The 16,427-nt window shown below is 40.2% G+C and overlaps 1 protein-coding gene across 1 annotated transcript in view; it reads right to left on the reverse strand.

Annotated features, from left to right (window-relative positions):
- Nucleotides 1–16,427, reverse strand: part of SCIN (scinderin) — a 91,712-nt gene that overhangs the window by 12,224 nt on the left and 63,061 nt on the right. The window contains exons 5-10 of the mRNA XM_006261770.4: nucleotides 12,179–12,271; nucleotides 7,226–7,358; nucleotides 5,614–5,702; nucleotides 3,881–4,096; nucleotides 2,421–2,542; nucleotides 2,140–2,230 (exon numbers count right to left, since the gene is read on the reverse strand). Coding sequence (XP_006261832.1) covers nucleotides 2,140–2,230; nucleotides 2,421–2,542; nucleotides 3,881–4,096; nucleotides 5,614–5,702; nucleotides 7,226–7,358; nucleotides 12,179–12,271 — 744 coding nt within the window. The remainder of the gene's footprint in view (nucleotides 1–2,139; nucleotides 2,231–2,420; nucleotides 2,543–3,880; nucleotides 4,097–5,613; nucleotides 5,703–7,225; nucleotides 7,359–12,178; nucleotides 12,272–16,427) is intronic.

A 16,427-nucleotide genomic window follows, 5' to 3' on the forward strand; every position in this document is an offset into this window, starting at 1 on the left:
GAGCTTATTGCTGGGCATTAATAGGCACATGTAGACACGCCCATTGACCACCACTGTCCTGCTTTACCTGTGACAGGTTAGGGTGCTTTTGGTATCTTTGGGAAACATACCTCGTAGTTGTGTTACATGATTGATTGTGTAGTTTGAGGTATAGGTTAGACAAGGATTTGTTTGTGATAGTTTGGACATGTCTCAGGCAGAGGGTTAAGCTAGATGACCTCTGGAAGTCCCTTCCAGCCCTACTTTCCTATGATCCTGCCAGTGGTACACACATGTTGAAATGAATTATTTCATTAAATATAATGATATTGCAAAGAAATGGAATCTTTCAACTTTAATGAAACAGAAAACGATATCAATTGTTAGTATTTTTGATTATTTGAATTACCATCATGCAGGAGCCCTAGTTGTGGACTAGCACACTTTTGTGCTAGATGCTGTACAAACACAGACCATTATGTTGTTTTAAAACATATTTTGCTTTATTTTAGCTGAGTAATTACATGGGAAGACTGCAACCGTCACTTAATAGAATTTAATAGAATGTCAGTAAATAACTGCTTATTATGAACAAATATAACTATTTCGTGTGTGTGTGTGTGTGTGTGTGTGTACACACACACATATACACTCACAATCTCTATGATCAATATAAATTGATGATAACTTTGAGAAAAATGAGGGCTGTTAAAATTTAGAATTCGAGGAGGGAAGGCACATAAACCCCGTCCTCCTTTTGCTTCCTTTCCTCATATTTCTTCACTACCTTTTCTTTTCTCCTACTAGGTCTTCACACACAAATGATTTCCTGCCTCTTTTGCTGCAATGACCCTTTACTAGTAACAGAAATGAAACCCTTGCATTAATGCCCTATCTTCTCTAAATTGCTTCTGGGTCCTGTGAAAATCTACACCCATTTACACCCATTCTTCCCCCATGTGCGTGCAGATGGTAGTACCAACAGGACAGAGAAGGGAGAGGGAGAGATATTTTTAGTAACAGGAGAGCAGGTCACAAGGGCTGGGTGTCCCTTGGAATCCATTCCTTTCAGCAGCTATAGATTTCTGCCTTTCCTTGCACACTGTAATCCTGATTTCCTGTAGCCTGGGGATTGTATGTGTGTGAAAAGTATGAAAGGAGAAAAGGCAAAAGTTATCTCCTATGCATTAGGTCCTAAACCTGTAAGAGCTTACCACCCCACTGTTTAGAGAAACAGCCAGCCTCTTAGCAAATAGAGCTGTTCAAAGAGGGCCCCTGGGCAACAAACCCTCCATTAGACAGGGCTGAAGAGGCTGAGAATAGCAAAAGCACAAGGGATAGGAGGACTTATTGGTTATCCTATACAAAATTGTTTCTGCCATGACAACACAGGTATGAAAAACTAAAGGGTAAAGAATGTAACTCAGTGATTTTCAAACGTTTTGGACTCAAGCCATTCCTCTGTAAGTTTTGTGAAGTTGAGTGGAACCCAGTTTCAAAAGTGAATGAATATATTACAGTGCTTACCTCCTTACACAGGGGCTGGGCAGTAGGAGTGGGGGACTGCCCAGTTAAGAATAAGCTTGAGCCTGGCTTATCTACTTATCTCTTCACATCTCACAGGATCCTTCAAAAGATCTGACAGCACCCTGGTTGAGAATCACTGACATAAACCCTTCACTACTATGACCCTGGATCCAAGTAAAAGGGAGACAGAACTTCCTGAAATGTGCTCCATAGTTACCCTCTTCATGTTATTAGGTAAAAAAAATTATGGTGATGATTATTAATGATAATGAGATAGAAAAACATAAGTCACCCAGCTAGTATTATACATGGTACCCTGCAAATAGAGTAAGATAAATTCCAAAGATTACAACCCAAGACAAGAAAGAGAATATGTGGAATTATTAGTGAGAAAAAAATGGTAGAAATCTAACAGACAGGACTTTTGTTTTATTTCATCTCTAAATTAAGCTAATGTGGAAGAAGAAAATAGGGTTATGCAAGTAGATTTCTTTTTATGCTCACTTATAAACAAAGCCCCGATAAATTAGCAGTGTGACCTAAAATACAGTGTTACTAGGAAATCAGAGAGATTGACCAGCCCCTTCAAAGGAATAAGGCTGATCTGCTTAAGCTCATCAGAAAAACACCAACCTGCACTGGCCGGCCGTCTAGTGCCCGATCAAGCTGGACAGTCAAAAAAGCAGATGCTGTCAATTCATCTTTTGTTGCATGTGTTCCTTGCCTAGGAAGAAACAGACAGAAACACAGCTGAAGTCCAGTTTCAAAGTAACCCAATGTGTATTTTCCAAGCAAAATACCTGGTGCAGTCCTTAAACATGAGCAAGTCCACTGGTTTCAGTAGCATTATTCACAAAATCAGAATTTAATAGTATATATGGAGTGAAGATCAATGTAATGTGAACAGAACATACCATGTGTAGATGATCTGCCCTTTAGGATAAGTATACAGTATAATATAGCAATCACCACCATAAAATTCTCCATATGTCTCAGGATCTACAGGGATTCTGCCACTGCTTTCAACACGCCAGATCTAGGAAACCAAAGAAAACATTGGAAAATATCAGAACTCACGGGACCAGCCACCAGAGAAATAGTTAAGTGACATTATGTGTTTCCTTCTTGAGCAACCCCTGTTTTCTGTTTGAGATCAGCTTAACTGAGCTGACATCAGAAAATACCAGATGATCTTAAGGGAAGCAGATTGAAGCACTGTGCAGTGGACTGGATCTGACCCTACCAACCAACCAAAAGTGACAGAGTCAATTAACAATATTGTTTCTGTGCCTCAACAGCTTGATCATCACTTGATCATCAATATATGGTCTCCACTGATCTTTCTGCAGGTTACGCTTGCTTACTACATCTCTCGTCTGTTAGCTATCTGATCATATTTTTTATATCCTGTTTTTATTTAGATATGGAATTTTGCTATCAGCTATTGCTATCTTTTTTTTTTCCCTTAGAGACCAGAGGAAGAGTATAGCGGTACCCAAAAGCTTGTCTATGTCCCTCCCAACTATAAAGCTGGTCCAATAATAGATATCACCTGAAAAAATCCCTGCCTATAAAACTTATACTAAACTATTAAGTCCTTTCGCTCAAAGACAAAACTAGTGAAACATGTCTAAGACCTAAGCTGTGGCTGACTAAAAAAAGTTATTCAATAAGACTTAGCTGATATCTCAAGCAGCGGTTGGTGCAGTGAGTATTCCACACAAGGAATAAGGAGAATTTTTATCTTGGTCAGCCTACCAGTTAAGCTGGTTCCAAGTATCCTACACTACATCCCTGTTATAGAGGCTGTGATCAGAGGAGTTGTATGCTCGCATGGATTCCTACAACATAAAAGGTGCATGACCTCATGGACATCACCCCTTATTCAAACCTAGAACCTGAGGCAAAGCAGTAGAAGCAACTGCTTCTGTGACAAGCCTCAGAAGCCATGAAGCAAGAGGAGAAAAAATGCATGAAAAAGTGGTGTATGAAAACGTTAGAGCGTATGAAATGCTGGCTTCAATTACTTCAGTGGGCCAGGATTTTACCCATATACTTTAACTCTCTGGATTGCAAGTAGAGGGAAGGGAGCAATATTTCTTTTGAATAAGATTCACATCTAAAACATTTCTTTTAAATTTGTTAATAAGAACAGCTGTTCTACTTTTTTATTTGTACTAGGTTACTGATATGGCATTTTGCATGGGCATCAAAGCACTCTGCAGAATAATAAACTAACACAGGGATTTATTCACTCCCCCCAAAATGCTTTTGAGGCATGAAGTTGCTGATTTTAGAAAACAAACAGTAACACTATACAGTAATTTAACTCTGCAACAGGACAGTTGGACTGTAATAAAAAAAGAAATGTTACCTCCACTTTCCCTGAACCATCATCTACCATATTGTGTTGTGCAGCCATTTGTGGAGATTCATGTAACTTGGTAGCATCAAATTCAACCTGTTTAATTCTAGCCACTCTCTCAGTGACATATACTTTCCCAAAGCCAACACTTTGATCTTTATCCTTCCAGTCTCTGAAGAACTGTTTAAAGATTGGAGTTTCACCATCTTCTGGAAGAACTTGAATCTGAAGTTAAAGAAAAGGGATGAGGGAGGAAATTCACTATTTTACTAATACAACTGCTTTCAAATTGTGCAGCATAGAGAGAAGCAGAATGTTTTTGGTAGGTAATTGTTTTACTGTTGCTGGCTTTGAGAGCCTCTCAAATGAGATGCAACTACTGTGTTCAATGCTTATTTCACCTCTAGGTTAGATTATATTACCTTTATCTGGAAGTAGACAGAATGTGTAGCAGAAATTAAAAGTAGCACCAATCAATACATCTGCTAACCAAGATCAAGAATTGAATGACATCAGGTCTTAGCATTGAATATTGGCTACCTATTTACCTCCAAATCTAACTGAAACCCCCGCTCATAATTTATAAGGTTCTAAATAAATACAGCCCTAGTTATTTCAGAGTCTTCTTTTTCACTGTAAAAAATCATAAAAGCAGCTACAATATACAGTGGACACAAGGGTTGTTGACCTCGTAAGATCCTTGAAAAGAGAGATCTTAGCAATCGGCCTTCAACCATGGAGCAAGCTCCTATCAGAGATTAGGCTGGCTTCTTTCAATTCTGATGCAAACCCTACTTCCTCACAAAGGAGTTCCTTAGGAAGGAATGGGCCATATCACATCACTTGGATTCTGACACCTGAGACAAGAAGCTTAGGCTAGAGTAGAGTGTGGAGGGGGTGTTCCATGTATTACATGATTTTTTTTATTTTGTTAATAAAAGATGAGATATAGAATTGAAGCCAGATAGTGAGTGTGTCTACACATGCCCCCACGGTGCAGCTGTTGCTGCACTGTCATATATTACTTCCTTTAGGAAGTACTAAATGATGGTGCAGTACAACTGTTACTGCATCATCCCGGCAGCGCAGTTATTTTTAGCCACTATGTTGCTGTAGCGCTGCACTATAGCAAGGGAGCTCGTTGCTATGCTGCTGTAGCGTTCCCATCATGATTTGTGCCCACCGATGCTATATCACCACAGCACATAGCTATGGTGATATAGCATCTCATGTAGACATGTCCAGTGCATGGGAAAGATTGAACAAACTGCCTTACTTTAAATGAGGAATAAGAAATGTATATGACTCACCAATTTAAGTATCTGAACTTGTGCACATGTCTCCAGTCTTTTGGATAACTGTGGGTGCGTCTACATGTGTGCTTCAGTGAGCATTAACCTATTTTAATGCACATTAAAGCATCACTAAAAAACCACGCGCTTTCCCTAATGTGCACTAAAATAGGCTAATGTGCCCTTTTCTAGTACCTCACAATGGAAGTACTAAATGTAATGCACAATAGCAAAAGCACATCAATGAATGTGTAGATTCACCCTGTGAGAGCCAACACTGGGTTGGCCGCATCAATGCTAATGGGTATATTTTTTAAAAGATTTTGATCTATAAATTGAACAAATCTACTGGCCAAATTAATGACTAGACATTGTGCATATGTAATAATTCATCAGTATTGAAAATAATCTTTCAGTCTCTCATTGTATTATCTCACAAACATCCCGTACCTGAGTGTTGGCTGAGTAATTCATTTGCTGTACAAATTCTTCAGCAATCTTCATGGCTGCCCTTCTCTCTTGTGGGTTAGCATTTTTGCCTGATTAAAATACATGGACAAGATGACAGAGGGAAAGATGAACCAGTTCACAGAAGGTGTAAAATAAAACTCAAAAGAAAGACTTAATGAATAATACAATCTTTAGAAAAGCCCAGCCTTACCCTACTCTTACCTCAAGCTTATACAATTATAAAACTAAAAACTGAAAGTAGAACTAGTAAAACTCCAAACAAAACAAAACAAAACAAAAAAATCCAAACAAAAACCAAACACACTCTGACTAAGTAAAACTGCCTATATTTCTTGTATTGGTTTAGAAAGCAAATGCAAAATTACTTGATCACTTGCTTATTTGTTTGCACTGATATTTGGCCATGTCATCTGCTACTACTATTCTCTCTCAATTGCTTCTTGTTCAGCCAAAGGTTTTTAATACCTCTGAAACACTCTGTGGGATTGTACTGTAGACTGGTTCTGTTCTCCGCCATGCCACTACTAATTACATCACAAAGACCACATCTGAATTTCTTAAGCCAATCTGCTGGAGCCTCAGTACAAGAAAGCAGCCTAAGACAACAGGCCTGGTGACTAATAAGGGTTATAGTTTATTTTATTGGTAGCACAAGATGGTAAAGTGAGGATGCAAGGAACAGTAAGTCATGGGCAGACATACAGCTCTCCTAAACATTTCTCTGTTTGAATGATACTTATGCATTCTGCAGGTGATTTTTTTTTCTGTCATCAAGTTTAAAATACTTCCTGGATTGACTCCAGAAGACTGACAACTGACTTGATGTGTGATTTGCTACCGCACATGGTAAAATGAAATGCAAGTGCCACAATTAATTTGTTGAGAATTATGTCTTAGTCAGAAAACAGAGAACACTATTCATTAGCTCTAACTGGAGCTCTAGCTAGCTGTGAGATATTCTGATATTCTTGACTTTTCAGCAGCATGCTATTACAGGGAAAACGTGCTGTCATCAAAGTTCCATTGTTGCAAGCTCTGAAGTTGGCACAGAAGAATGTTTATAAGGGGGAAGAAAAAAAAAGGAATGCTAAAATTATGATAAACCTTTGTTTTTAAATGATTCTCAATATGCTATCTTGAGGATGGTTTGCACTCTACTTTTGGGTCTGAAGTTTTAGCAGTACTGCATATGTGAATACAGTATACGTTCAGTATTAAGCCTCCAGTCTCTGGATTTTGCCTCTGGTTGTAATGATTTGATAAATGAGCCTGTTCCAAGTTCTTTATACTTTTTCATAAATGCTTTATAGAACTTAAGCACTGAGCTAATACATGCTATGATATACAAGCAGGATATACCCATGATATGTAGACTGGAACCAGTCCTTGAAATCCTTTACTGATCTGAGCAGTTTTTTATCTACTATGAACCCAAGGAAACACTTCATGTGAGAAGGGATTTAAAGGATACTGTGCATGGACTATTATTCTCCTATGTGTTTGATGTGTGTTATGTGGGCTTCCCAAGTCCTGGCAGTATAGGATTATGCATCAACTTCCCAAATAACTGAGAAGCAAAGTCATCTCTTACCTTTCCACACAAAGATCTTTCTTGCTGTACCCTGGTCCAAAATGAAACACTCTTCAGACAAAAGCATAGCCCTAGAGAATGGGTTTTCCTCTGCAACCACTGATACCTTCATGGACCCGCTTGCATCTGATACCTGATAATGCAGTGATTTCACAATTAAGCAACTGAACCTTTTACTCTCAAATTCATAGATTTTCATATATTTATAGATGCTAGGGGCTGGATGGGACCTCACGAGATCATCAGGTCCAGCCCCCTGAACCTGGACAGGAAAGCAAGGTGTGCATCAAGTCGTTTTTAAAGATCTCCAGGGTAGGTGGTACAAGCACCTACCCTTATATACTTACAGGCTGCCACCAAGTCTCCTCTAAGTTCTTTTCTCCAGTCTGAACAGTCCCATGTCTTTCAGCCTCTCCTTGTATGACCTGCTCTCCAGACCTGTAATCATGCATGCGGCCCTCCTTTGGACTCTCTCAAGCTTCTCCACATCCTTTCTGAAGTGCAGTGCCCAGAACTGGATGCAGTACTCTAGCTGTGGTCTCACCAAGGCCGAGTAGAGTGGGAGGATGACATCCTTAGTTTTGCTTGAGATGCATCGGTAGATGCATCCCAATGTTTTATTGACTTTGCCAGCTATGGGATCTCACTGGTGTCTTATGTTCATTCCGTGGTGAATCACAACCCCAAGGTCTCTTTCAGTTGCGGTGCTGGCAAGTGTAGCACCGCCAAGCCTGTGTGTTGTGAATTATTTCTCCCCAGATGAAACACTTGTCATTTCTCCATGTTAAAGATAAGAAGGTTTTGATTCTCCCACCTTGCAAGTCTGTCCAGGTCAGCCTGTATCCCCAACCTATCCTCAAACGTGACTGCACTCCCCTATAATTTGGTGTCATTGGCAAATTTTTCCAGTACACTTTTAACACTTGAATCCAAATAATTGATGAACATGTTCAAAAGCACTGGTCTGAGTACTGAACCCTGAGGGCCACCACTGGTCACCTTCTGCCATATTGAGTCAGTGCCATCCATTAATACTCTTTGAGTCCTATCTCAGAGCCAGTTACTAGCCACTGGATTGTAAAGTAGTTGAGGCCGCATTTTCCCAATTTTAAGTCAAAGGCCTTTCTGAAATCCAAGTATATGATATCAACCTTGTGAATTCTTTCTTTTAGAAAAGACTTGATAAAATCTGTGAGTGACTGAAAAGTAGTGACAGCTAAAGGGATTTTTAAATGTTTGATTCTTTTCACTTTACAGACAACAGAGGGAGCTATGTTATTACTTTTGTGTCGGTTTCCTTTCTTACAGATAATTTAATAAATCCTTTTTTCCACCTGCTAGTTAAATATTTTGTTCTATGAATGATTCACAGTTAAAAAATAAGTTCTTCCATGCACCCTATAGGCACTACTGAATTGCAATTCCTCCTGTAGCCAAAGGCTCATCATGTCCTGAACTACAGCTTTTGAGCTAACTATAAATCTGTCCAACCCTAAGATTCATGGATAAAATACCTTTACTCATGAACTACTCTTACATCATAAGAAATAGCCACATCAGGTCTGCTCTGCAACCTGACTAATGATTCACACCCACAATTACCAACAGGTGTCATTATTTACAAGCGCAGAAAAAGGAGATGATCTTTAATGGCTTTTAAAATTAATTCCTTTATTGCTAGATTGGCCAGCAATAACGCTATCAATGTGGTTAAATGTGCCATTCTTCCACTGATCTTTCCTTTGTATTTGAAATAGTTCAATATTGATTTTAATTACATAATTTTTCTAGGTTATGTGATAACTATACACTGTGAAGGCATGAGAGACAGCTGCATAATTCAAACCTAAGTCAACTATCATAATGGGATACAGATTTTAAATTTATATAATGAATCTATGCTGTAGATTCAACTGTCATTGTTCATCACTATATTCCAGCACACACAAAACTGAATTAAGAGATGGATTTGAAATGAGACGAACAGAAGAGTTCACAGGATAACCAGAACATTTTATGAAAGCTGGCTCATTATTATTTAAATACATGTAGAACACTGCATAAGAATACTTTGTTCATAATTAACATTCATACGTTTTACTAAAATTGTCCACAATCCTGCAAAGATGTGAATGTGTATTCACCAAGTGTAAGGTTAAGCATGGACTAGTTTTTGCAGGGCTGGAATAATAAATAAGAACTGGATATAGATAGTTTTGAGAGAGGGAACACATAGCAAGATATCATAAAGGAATCATTTCAGAACTTTTGGAATAATGCTAAAAATGATTGTTTTCAGTTAGGGGAAGAATGGAACATCTTTTAAGTCCAGCTTTGGTCAGCATTGAATTCTGGACTCTTTCTATCCCCAGAGAAGATTAAAGGGGACAAAAGAGTCTAGATTTCAGTACTGAATAAACCTGGTCTTATAAATACATTTCACTCTTCACATAACTGAAAACAATCATTTTTATCATTATTCCAAAAGTTCTGAAACTTTATAACTTTTCAAGCCTCACCCTTTCTCCTCCTCCAAATAAACCAAAATAATTATAGGTTTCTAATTAAGTGGCAAATAAAGAAAAGAAATCAAAGGCAAAAGTATTAATGAAGAAGGATATTTAATATTTAAATATTTTTGAGATGTTAAAAAAAATAAAAATTTCCATTAAACAGCAGTTCATGGAATTCATTTATTCATAGTCAAAAAAGCCCATTTTTCTTGTCCAAAAAAAGTTTTGAAAGAAAAATGTTGATTAGCTCTATCACTGATAGATATGACATTTGCGAAGAGTGATGGCTGTCTATTAGTTAGTCACACATGATTTGTTGTAAAATGCATTTAATAAATATCCCTATATTTTGAATAACTTATTCCAAACGTGGTCACCATAATTCACTCATCTTACAGACTGAAATATTTTCAAAGCTAAATTTGAGAATATTTGGAAAGAGGAGATAATTTCATAGATTTTTTCCAAATAAAATATTCCCCAAAAATTTCCAGAAAAAATACTCTTCCTCTAATCCTTACACTTGGGAAAGGAAGTATATTTGTAGACTTTTACATAGGTTATGTAACATATTAAACTCTAACGAGAAGAATACCATGCTTTAAGCAAAAACAGTATCTAAGAGAGGATATCAGGTGACAACACAGGGAGCTGTCCTGTTATCTTTGCAATTGTTTTGGTTTCTTTTCATAGTTTCATAGCTGGTAGGGTCGGAAGGGACCTGAGGAGATCATCTAGTCCGACCCCCTGCCATGGCAGAAAAGAGTACTGGGGTCAAACGGCCCCGGCCAGATGTTCATCCAGCCTTTTTTTAAAGACCCCCCAGGGTAGGAGCCAGCACCGCTTCTTTTGGAAGTTGGTTCCAGGTCCTAGCCACCCTGACAGTGAAATAGTGCCTCCTGATGTCTAGCTTGAAACTACCCTCTGCTAGCTTGTGTCTGTTGTTTCTTGTAACTCCCGGGAGTGCTCGGGGGAACAGGGACTCTCCCAATGCCTGCTGGTCCCCCTTAACTAGTTTGTAGACTGCCACTAGATCCCCTCTCAGCCTTCTCTTTTGGAGGCTGAACAGGTTCAGGTCCCTCAGCCTCTCCTCATAGGGCCTGCCCTGATGACCCCTGATCATGCGGGTCGCCCTCCTTTGGACCCTCTCCTTATTGGCCACATCCCTCCTGAAGTGCGGTGCCCAGAACTGGATGCAGTACTCCAGCTGTGGCCTGACCAGTGTCGCATAGGGTGGGAGGATCACCTCCTTGGACCTGCTTGAGATGCATCTGTGGATGCACGACAAGGTATGGTTGGCCTTCCTGACCGCATCCCTACTTTGTCGGCCCATGTTCATTGTGGCATCAATGATGACTCCAAGATCCTTTTCTGTCTCGACACTGGCGAGAAGGGAGTGCCTCAGTCTGTAGGTATGCCGCTGGTTCTTCCTCCCCAGGTGCATTACCCTTTACTTGTCAGTGTTGAACCCCATCCTGTTCTCATCGGTCCACCCCTGTAACCTGTCTTGATCGGCTTGCAGCCTGTTCTTTCCTACTAGCGTACCCACTTCACCCCACATCTTAGTGTCATCTGCGAATATGAACAGGGTGCTTTCTACACCCAAGTCACTGATGATTAGTTTTCTTACAACTAACTTAATAAATCCTTTTTTTCCCCTATCTGCTAGTCAAATATTTTGTTCTATGAATGATTCATAGTTAAAAAATAAGTAAATTCTTCCATAGGCTGTATAGATCCTACTGAATTGCTGAGACTCTTGGGCCTTATCATCTCCTCACAAGCAACTCCTCCTGTATCCTGAAATCTTTGAAGTTAATGGCAAATCCCCGTTGATTTAAATGGAGCCACAATTTTACCCTAACTCCTTCTCCCTGTTGGTAATTATTTTGCATTTTTATCGGCTTAACATTAAGCCAGTTGCCTTTAATTCCTATGGGGAAGAAACAGCAACGCAAATAGTGTCACACTCAAACTTTTCAGGATTTTCATTGGTAAATACCACAGTACATCTTTTAAACTGTGTTAGAGTAACTAAATCATATGACAAATAAAGCCATGCCCTCATTTTGAAAATATGTCACAAAACCTAATTTAAAAGTTATTAACCATTCCACCCATGTCTTGTAGTTCATAAACTGTACTAGAAACATGTTATAAAAGTCTCCCAAGTGATACAATATCCTGGCTCCAGGCCATAGTTTTGTATAGCATAGTTAAAAAAAAAAGGTCTGATCCAAACAGTGTAAAAAATATGGCTGTATTGAATTCAGCTGAGTTCTGGTGATTAACACCTGATGAACCTCTGGCTCACCGAGTTCAAATCGACACAACTGGGATTCAGGGCCCAGAACCAGAATATAGCGGATTTAAACATACTAGATGACTGTTGTTATTTCAAGTGTATCTTGCTGCAAAAGGGGGAACATTCATTGCTTACCATGTACAGTTTAGCAATTCTTCTGTTCATAATATCAGCTGTCTCATCACCATCATCATCACCCTCAGGAAGCGATGGTTTGGCCCCTAGAACCTGTATACCAAAAAAACATGAATTTTTTGCAGAGGCAACACAGACTCCTTGGTAAAGATATTTAAGTATTTTAATGCTTGGAGTCTCAGTAATCTCTGTACATAATTATGCACTATCAAATATACCACCCATGTGTTGACTAGCCTGTTGGCAAATATAGAGGTATGTTTTCAGCAGCAGTGTCAATATGGTATGTCACTTATCTATAGCCAGTCTTTCCCCGTGTGCCAGGTCCTTGGCTATAGGTAAGCTAAGAAGGTAAAAATGATTGTTTTCAGTTAGGGGAAAAGTGGAACATCTTTTAAGTCCAGCTTTGGTCAGCATTGAATTCTGGACTCTTTGTATCCCCAGCGAAGATTAAAGGGGACAAAAGAGTCTAGATTTCAGTACTGAATAAACCTGGTCTTATAAATACATTTCACTCTTCACATAACTGAAAACAATCATACAAACAATTACCTAAGAAGGTAATTTGTTCAGAGAGAGAAAAATTGTGGAACAAGTAAGAAACAACTTATTATTCCCCACATTTTCACTGCTCTCTGTGATTAGGGACAGGAATTACACATAAGCAATCAAAGACAAAAGTGACTGGAAACCAGTTTAAACCTGTAACAGAACAGAAGTGCAGTGCTCACAGACTAGTTTCAAAATGGCCAAAACTGGTTTAAGATAAACCTGGATGGATGTAGTATCGGACTTAACTGATTTAGGTTAAACCAGTCTATTAAACTTCTGTCCCAGATCCCCTCCCAACTTTAAGTTACCTGCAGTCCTCTAGTATCCCAGAATGCTTTGTTCCTCCCCCCACAAACTCCCTCCTCCCCTGGAGCTTCACTGGAACTCAACTGAGCTTGGCTGCTTTGAGCTGTCAGCGAGAGGTAGGAAGCAGGTGAGTAAAGGGAGCACACGTAGCTCAGGAATTTTCTATTTTTCTACAACAGCTCCAGCACTCAGCAAAAGGAAGGACTGAGCTCCTTGTAAGTCCAGGGAATGGCAGGCACCTGACAGCAGGCACCCAGTACGATTTCCTGCAATCAAGCTGGGCCATTTGCTAGAGCTCCAAGGGCTGGATCATTTAAAATTCTAATTTTGTGCTCCAAAGTACCTTCAGGCCTTCCGTGCATGGTATCATCTACAAATTTAGTGTACTCTTTATTGCTTGACGCAAAGCATTAATAAAAATATTGATGTATACGGGAACCACGGCCATCCCTCGCAAAATTCCACTTGTTACATTCCTTTAGTTTGATTGAAAACTAGTGATTACTGCTTTTTCAGGACAGTTTTCCAATCAGCTGTGCATCAATCAGCTGTGCATCATTTCCTTTAGGTTATATTTCCCCAGTTTGCTTATAAATCTGTGAAGCAATGACAAAAGCCTCACTAAAGTCATGACATAGCACATCTACTGCTTCCTTCCTACCCATAGTGCCTGTTACTCTGTCAAAGAAGGAAATTAGGTTGGTTTCACATGATTTATGCATAACACATCTATGCTGGCTGTTTCTTATCACCCTGAAGTTACATTGACCAAACTTTATTTCTCAGCATTCTCCTCCTTTCTCTCTTTTCTTCCATTTTTAAAGGGAGGCTTGACCTTCTTCATCTGTCTGGAACCCCCACTCATTCTCAAACATATCTGCCAACAGTTCTGGTATTACTTCAAATTTATTTAAAGGTAAATTTCTTCAGTCCAGATCAATTTGAAAAAAAATCTACCAAATACATCCTGTCTCTGACCTGGTTCTTTCCCTTTCTTAGCCTTAGTTCTTATCTCCTTATCACTATTGTGTTAGTTATCCAAGATCCATTCAATTTTGTGGTGAAGGCTGGCAGAAAAAAATAAATATGTAGGCTCCATAGTGTTATCCATTTTATCCATATTAGCTTTCCATCTTCACAGAGCAACTAACCAGTTTGGCTGCTTGCAGATATTAAAAAAAAACCCTGAAAAACAAAATCACGTTTTACTAGAAGCAGTTCTTTACTGCGACCTGGATCCATGGCATCCGTATAAAGCAGGTGCTTTAGTGGGGCTTTTTGATGCTTTTAACTAAGCCATATCAATCAGCTCTTCGGAAAGGCACCAAAAAAGCTCCACTGAAGTGCCCAATCTACACAGATAATGGGTGAGCCAGGCCCCACTAATGTGCAGCCCAGTGGCAGATTAAGATTCATTGGAGGCCCCCCACCAGGCAAGGGCAGGTTGCCTCTCCCCAACCGGGGGGCTGTGGCTGGACCCGCCCAGTGTCCTTGGTGCGTCAGGGGTGAGCTAGGGGGCAAAAGTACCACTGAGGTGAAAATGGCCTTGGCCCTGGCCCAGCTCAGCCCCTCTGTGCAGCAGGTGTCACACAGCTGGGGCTGCGGTCCCCCACCGCTGCAGGCTGGGGATGGGGCCAGGGCCAGGGCACAGGCTTCAGGTTGCCCACCCATCCCCTGTCAGCCTCGGCGGGGTGGGCTGGAGCTGCCATCCCATCCTGTCCCAGAGATGCTGGAGCTGGTAGCCACTCACAGACAGCTGCAGATGGCCCTGGGAAGCTGCCACCACTCGCAGGGAACCCTGCACCCACCCCTAGCCTTGGCCTGGCCAGAGGGGAGGAGGCGCACACTGCCCACCCTGGATGCCTACAGGCAGGATGTCCACCTGGAATGTGCTGCCCCTGGTGCCCCAGGCAGCCCCTGATTGGCAGGGGCCTCTGGGCCCAGGCCCCACACATTGATCTGCCTCTGGCACTCCCTCTTCTTGGCATGTGCTGAGCTCAGCACAGGGGCATGTGAAATTTAAGTAAAGCGTCATTTTGTTTGTTTTTTTTTAACATCTGCAAGCAGTCTTTATGTACTAAATAAATAAATAGTAAGCATACTCCAAAGGCCCTATTTTTGGAGAGTATCAGATAAATATTTGTTATGTGGCTCAAAGTTAGGCCACTCCAGGGCAGGATTATCTCTGATCTATGAAACCCAGCTCATGTTGCACTAAGATGTAGCCACTCTAGGCTATACTCTAGTGTAAACACCCCACCCAACCCACTCCCCTGCTGGCCTGGTTCAGGCTCATTGTCTTCCTGCCACCCCTCCTCCCACTTACTTGCAGCTCCTGCATTATCTACCCCGGGGGAGCAGGCAGGGAAGGGTTAACCTGCCTGCCCAGCCTCATTGGTGCTGCTCTTTGGGTGAGCTCAATATTTGATTCAATATCTATGTAATCAAGCATATGGATAGTAACATTTAAAAAAAGCTTCTTGTTGACATAATCTCAGGCTAAATGACTGTCAATATTTGATAATAGGGAAGCTACACTAAGAATACAGTTACAAAATGTTTGGACAAAAAAACCCATATATATTTAATAAAAGTCATCAGCCATCTGTGAAGTTTCTGACTTGGCAACACAAAACAATGCAAGGCCTTGGTGGATGCGACTGAACCAAGTTAACCTCAAGTATTTAATTTCTAACTCACTGAAAAGCAAGAAACAGGCGAGTTGTTCCCATGTGCTCTTTAATAACTAGAAGTCAGGACTACTTGGATTATGGCTGCAAATGTAAAGGCAGTTAAAATAAGTGGGCATACGTTTTCTGAGTAGTGTGTTACAACACAGATGAATGACTTATGAAAGCCAGTGTGTAGCAACATCTCCATGAACTGCTTTGAGCATGTTCTCCTTCCTATGCTTTCATACTAAACTGCAGGCTTCAAAGCTGAAGAGCCTGCGATGGGTTTTGACCATTGGGTTAGTGACAAAAGGTGAGACAGCAAACATGTTTCTTTATGTGAGCAGACAGGGTGCATATTTGAGGCTGTATAAAACTGAAATATCTTTGAAGATCTAGACCAGTGCTTCTCAATCTTTTCGTATCCAAGGCACCCCTCCAAAAATGCCAACTCTTAATTTTAACCTGTTTTTATTAATATGTAAACGTAATAGAGGAATTCTTCTGTTGCAAAGAACTCAGAAAGACCATAACAGAACAGATTGTTTTTTAATACTATGAATTCCTTTTTTAAATTTCTGGGTTTATCTTGTGCGACAGTGAGTGGCACCCCATAGCACACCTGAAAGTCTCAAAACACTCCAGGTTGAGAATCATGATATGAACAATGAAGGGCTACTGTAAGATCTTCTCCCACCCATGTTAATACTTCCCTTTTG

The sequence above is a fragment of the Alligator mississippiensis genome, chromosome 5 (assembly GCF_030867095.1).
Source record: "Alligator mississippiensis isolate rAllMis1 chromosome 5, rAllMis1, whole genome shotgun sequence".
Classification (NCBI taxonomy): Eukaryota; Metazoa; Chordata; order Crocodylia; family Alligatoridae; genus Alligator; species Alligator mississippiensis.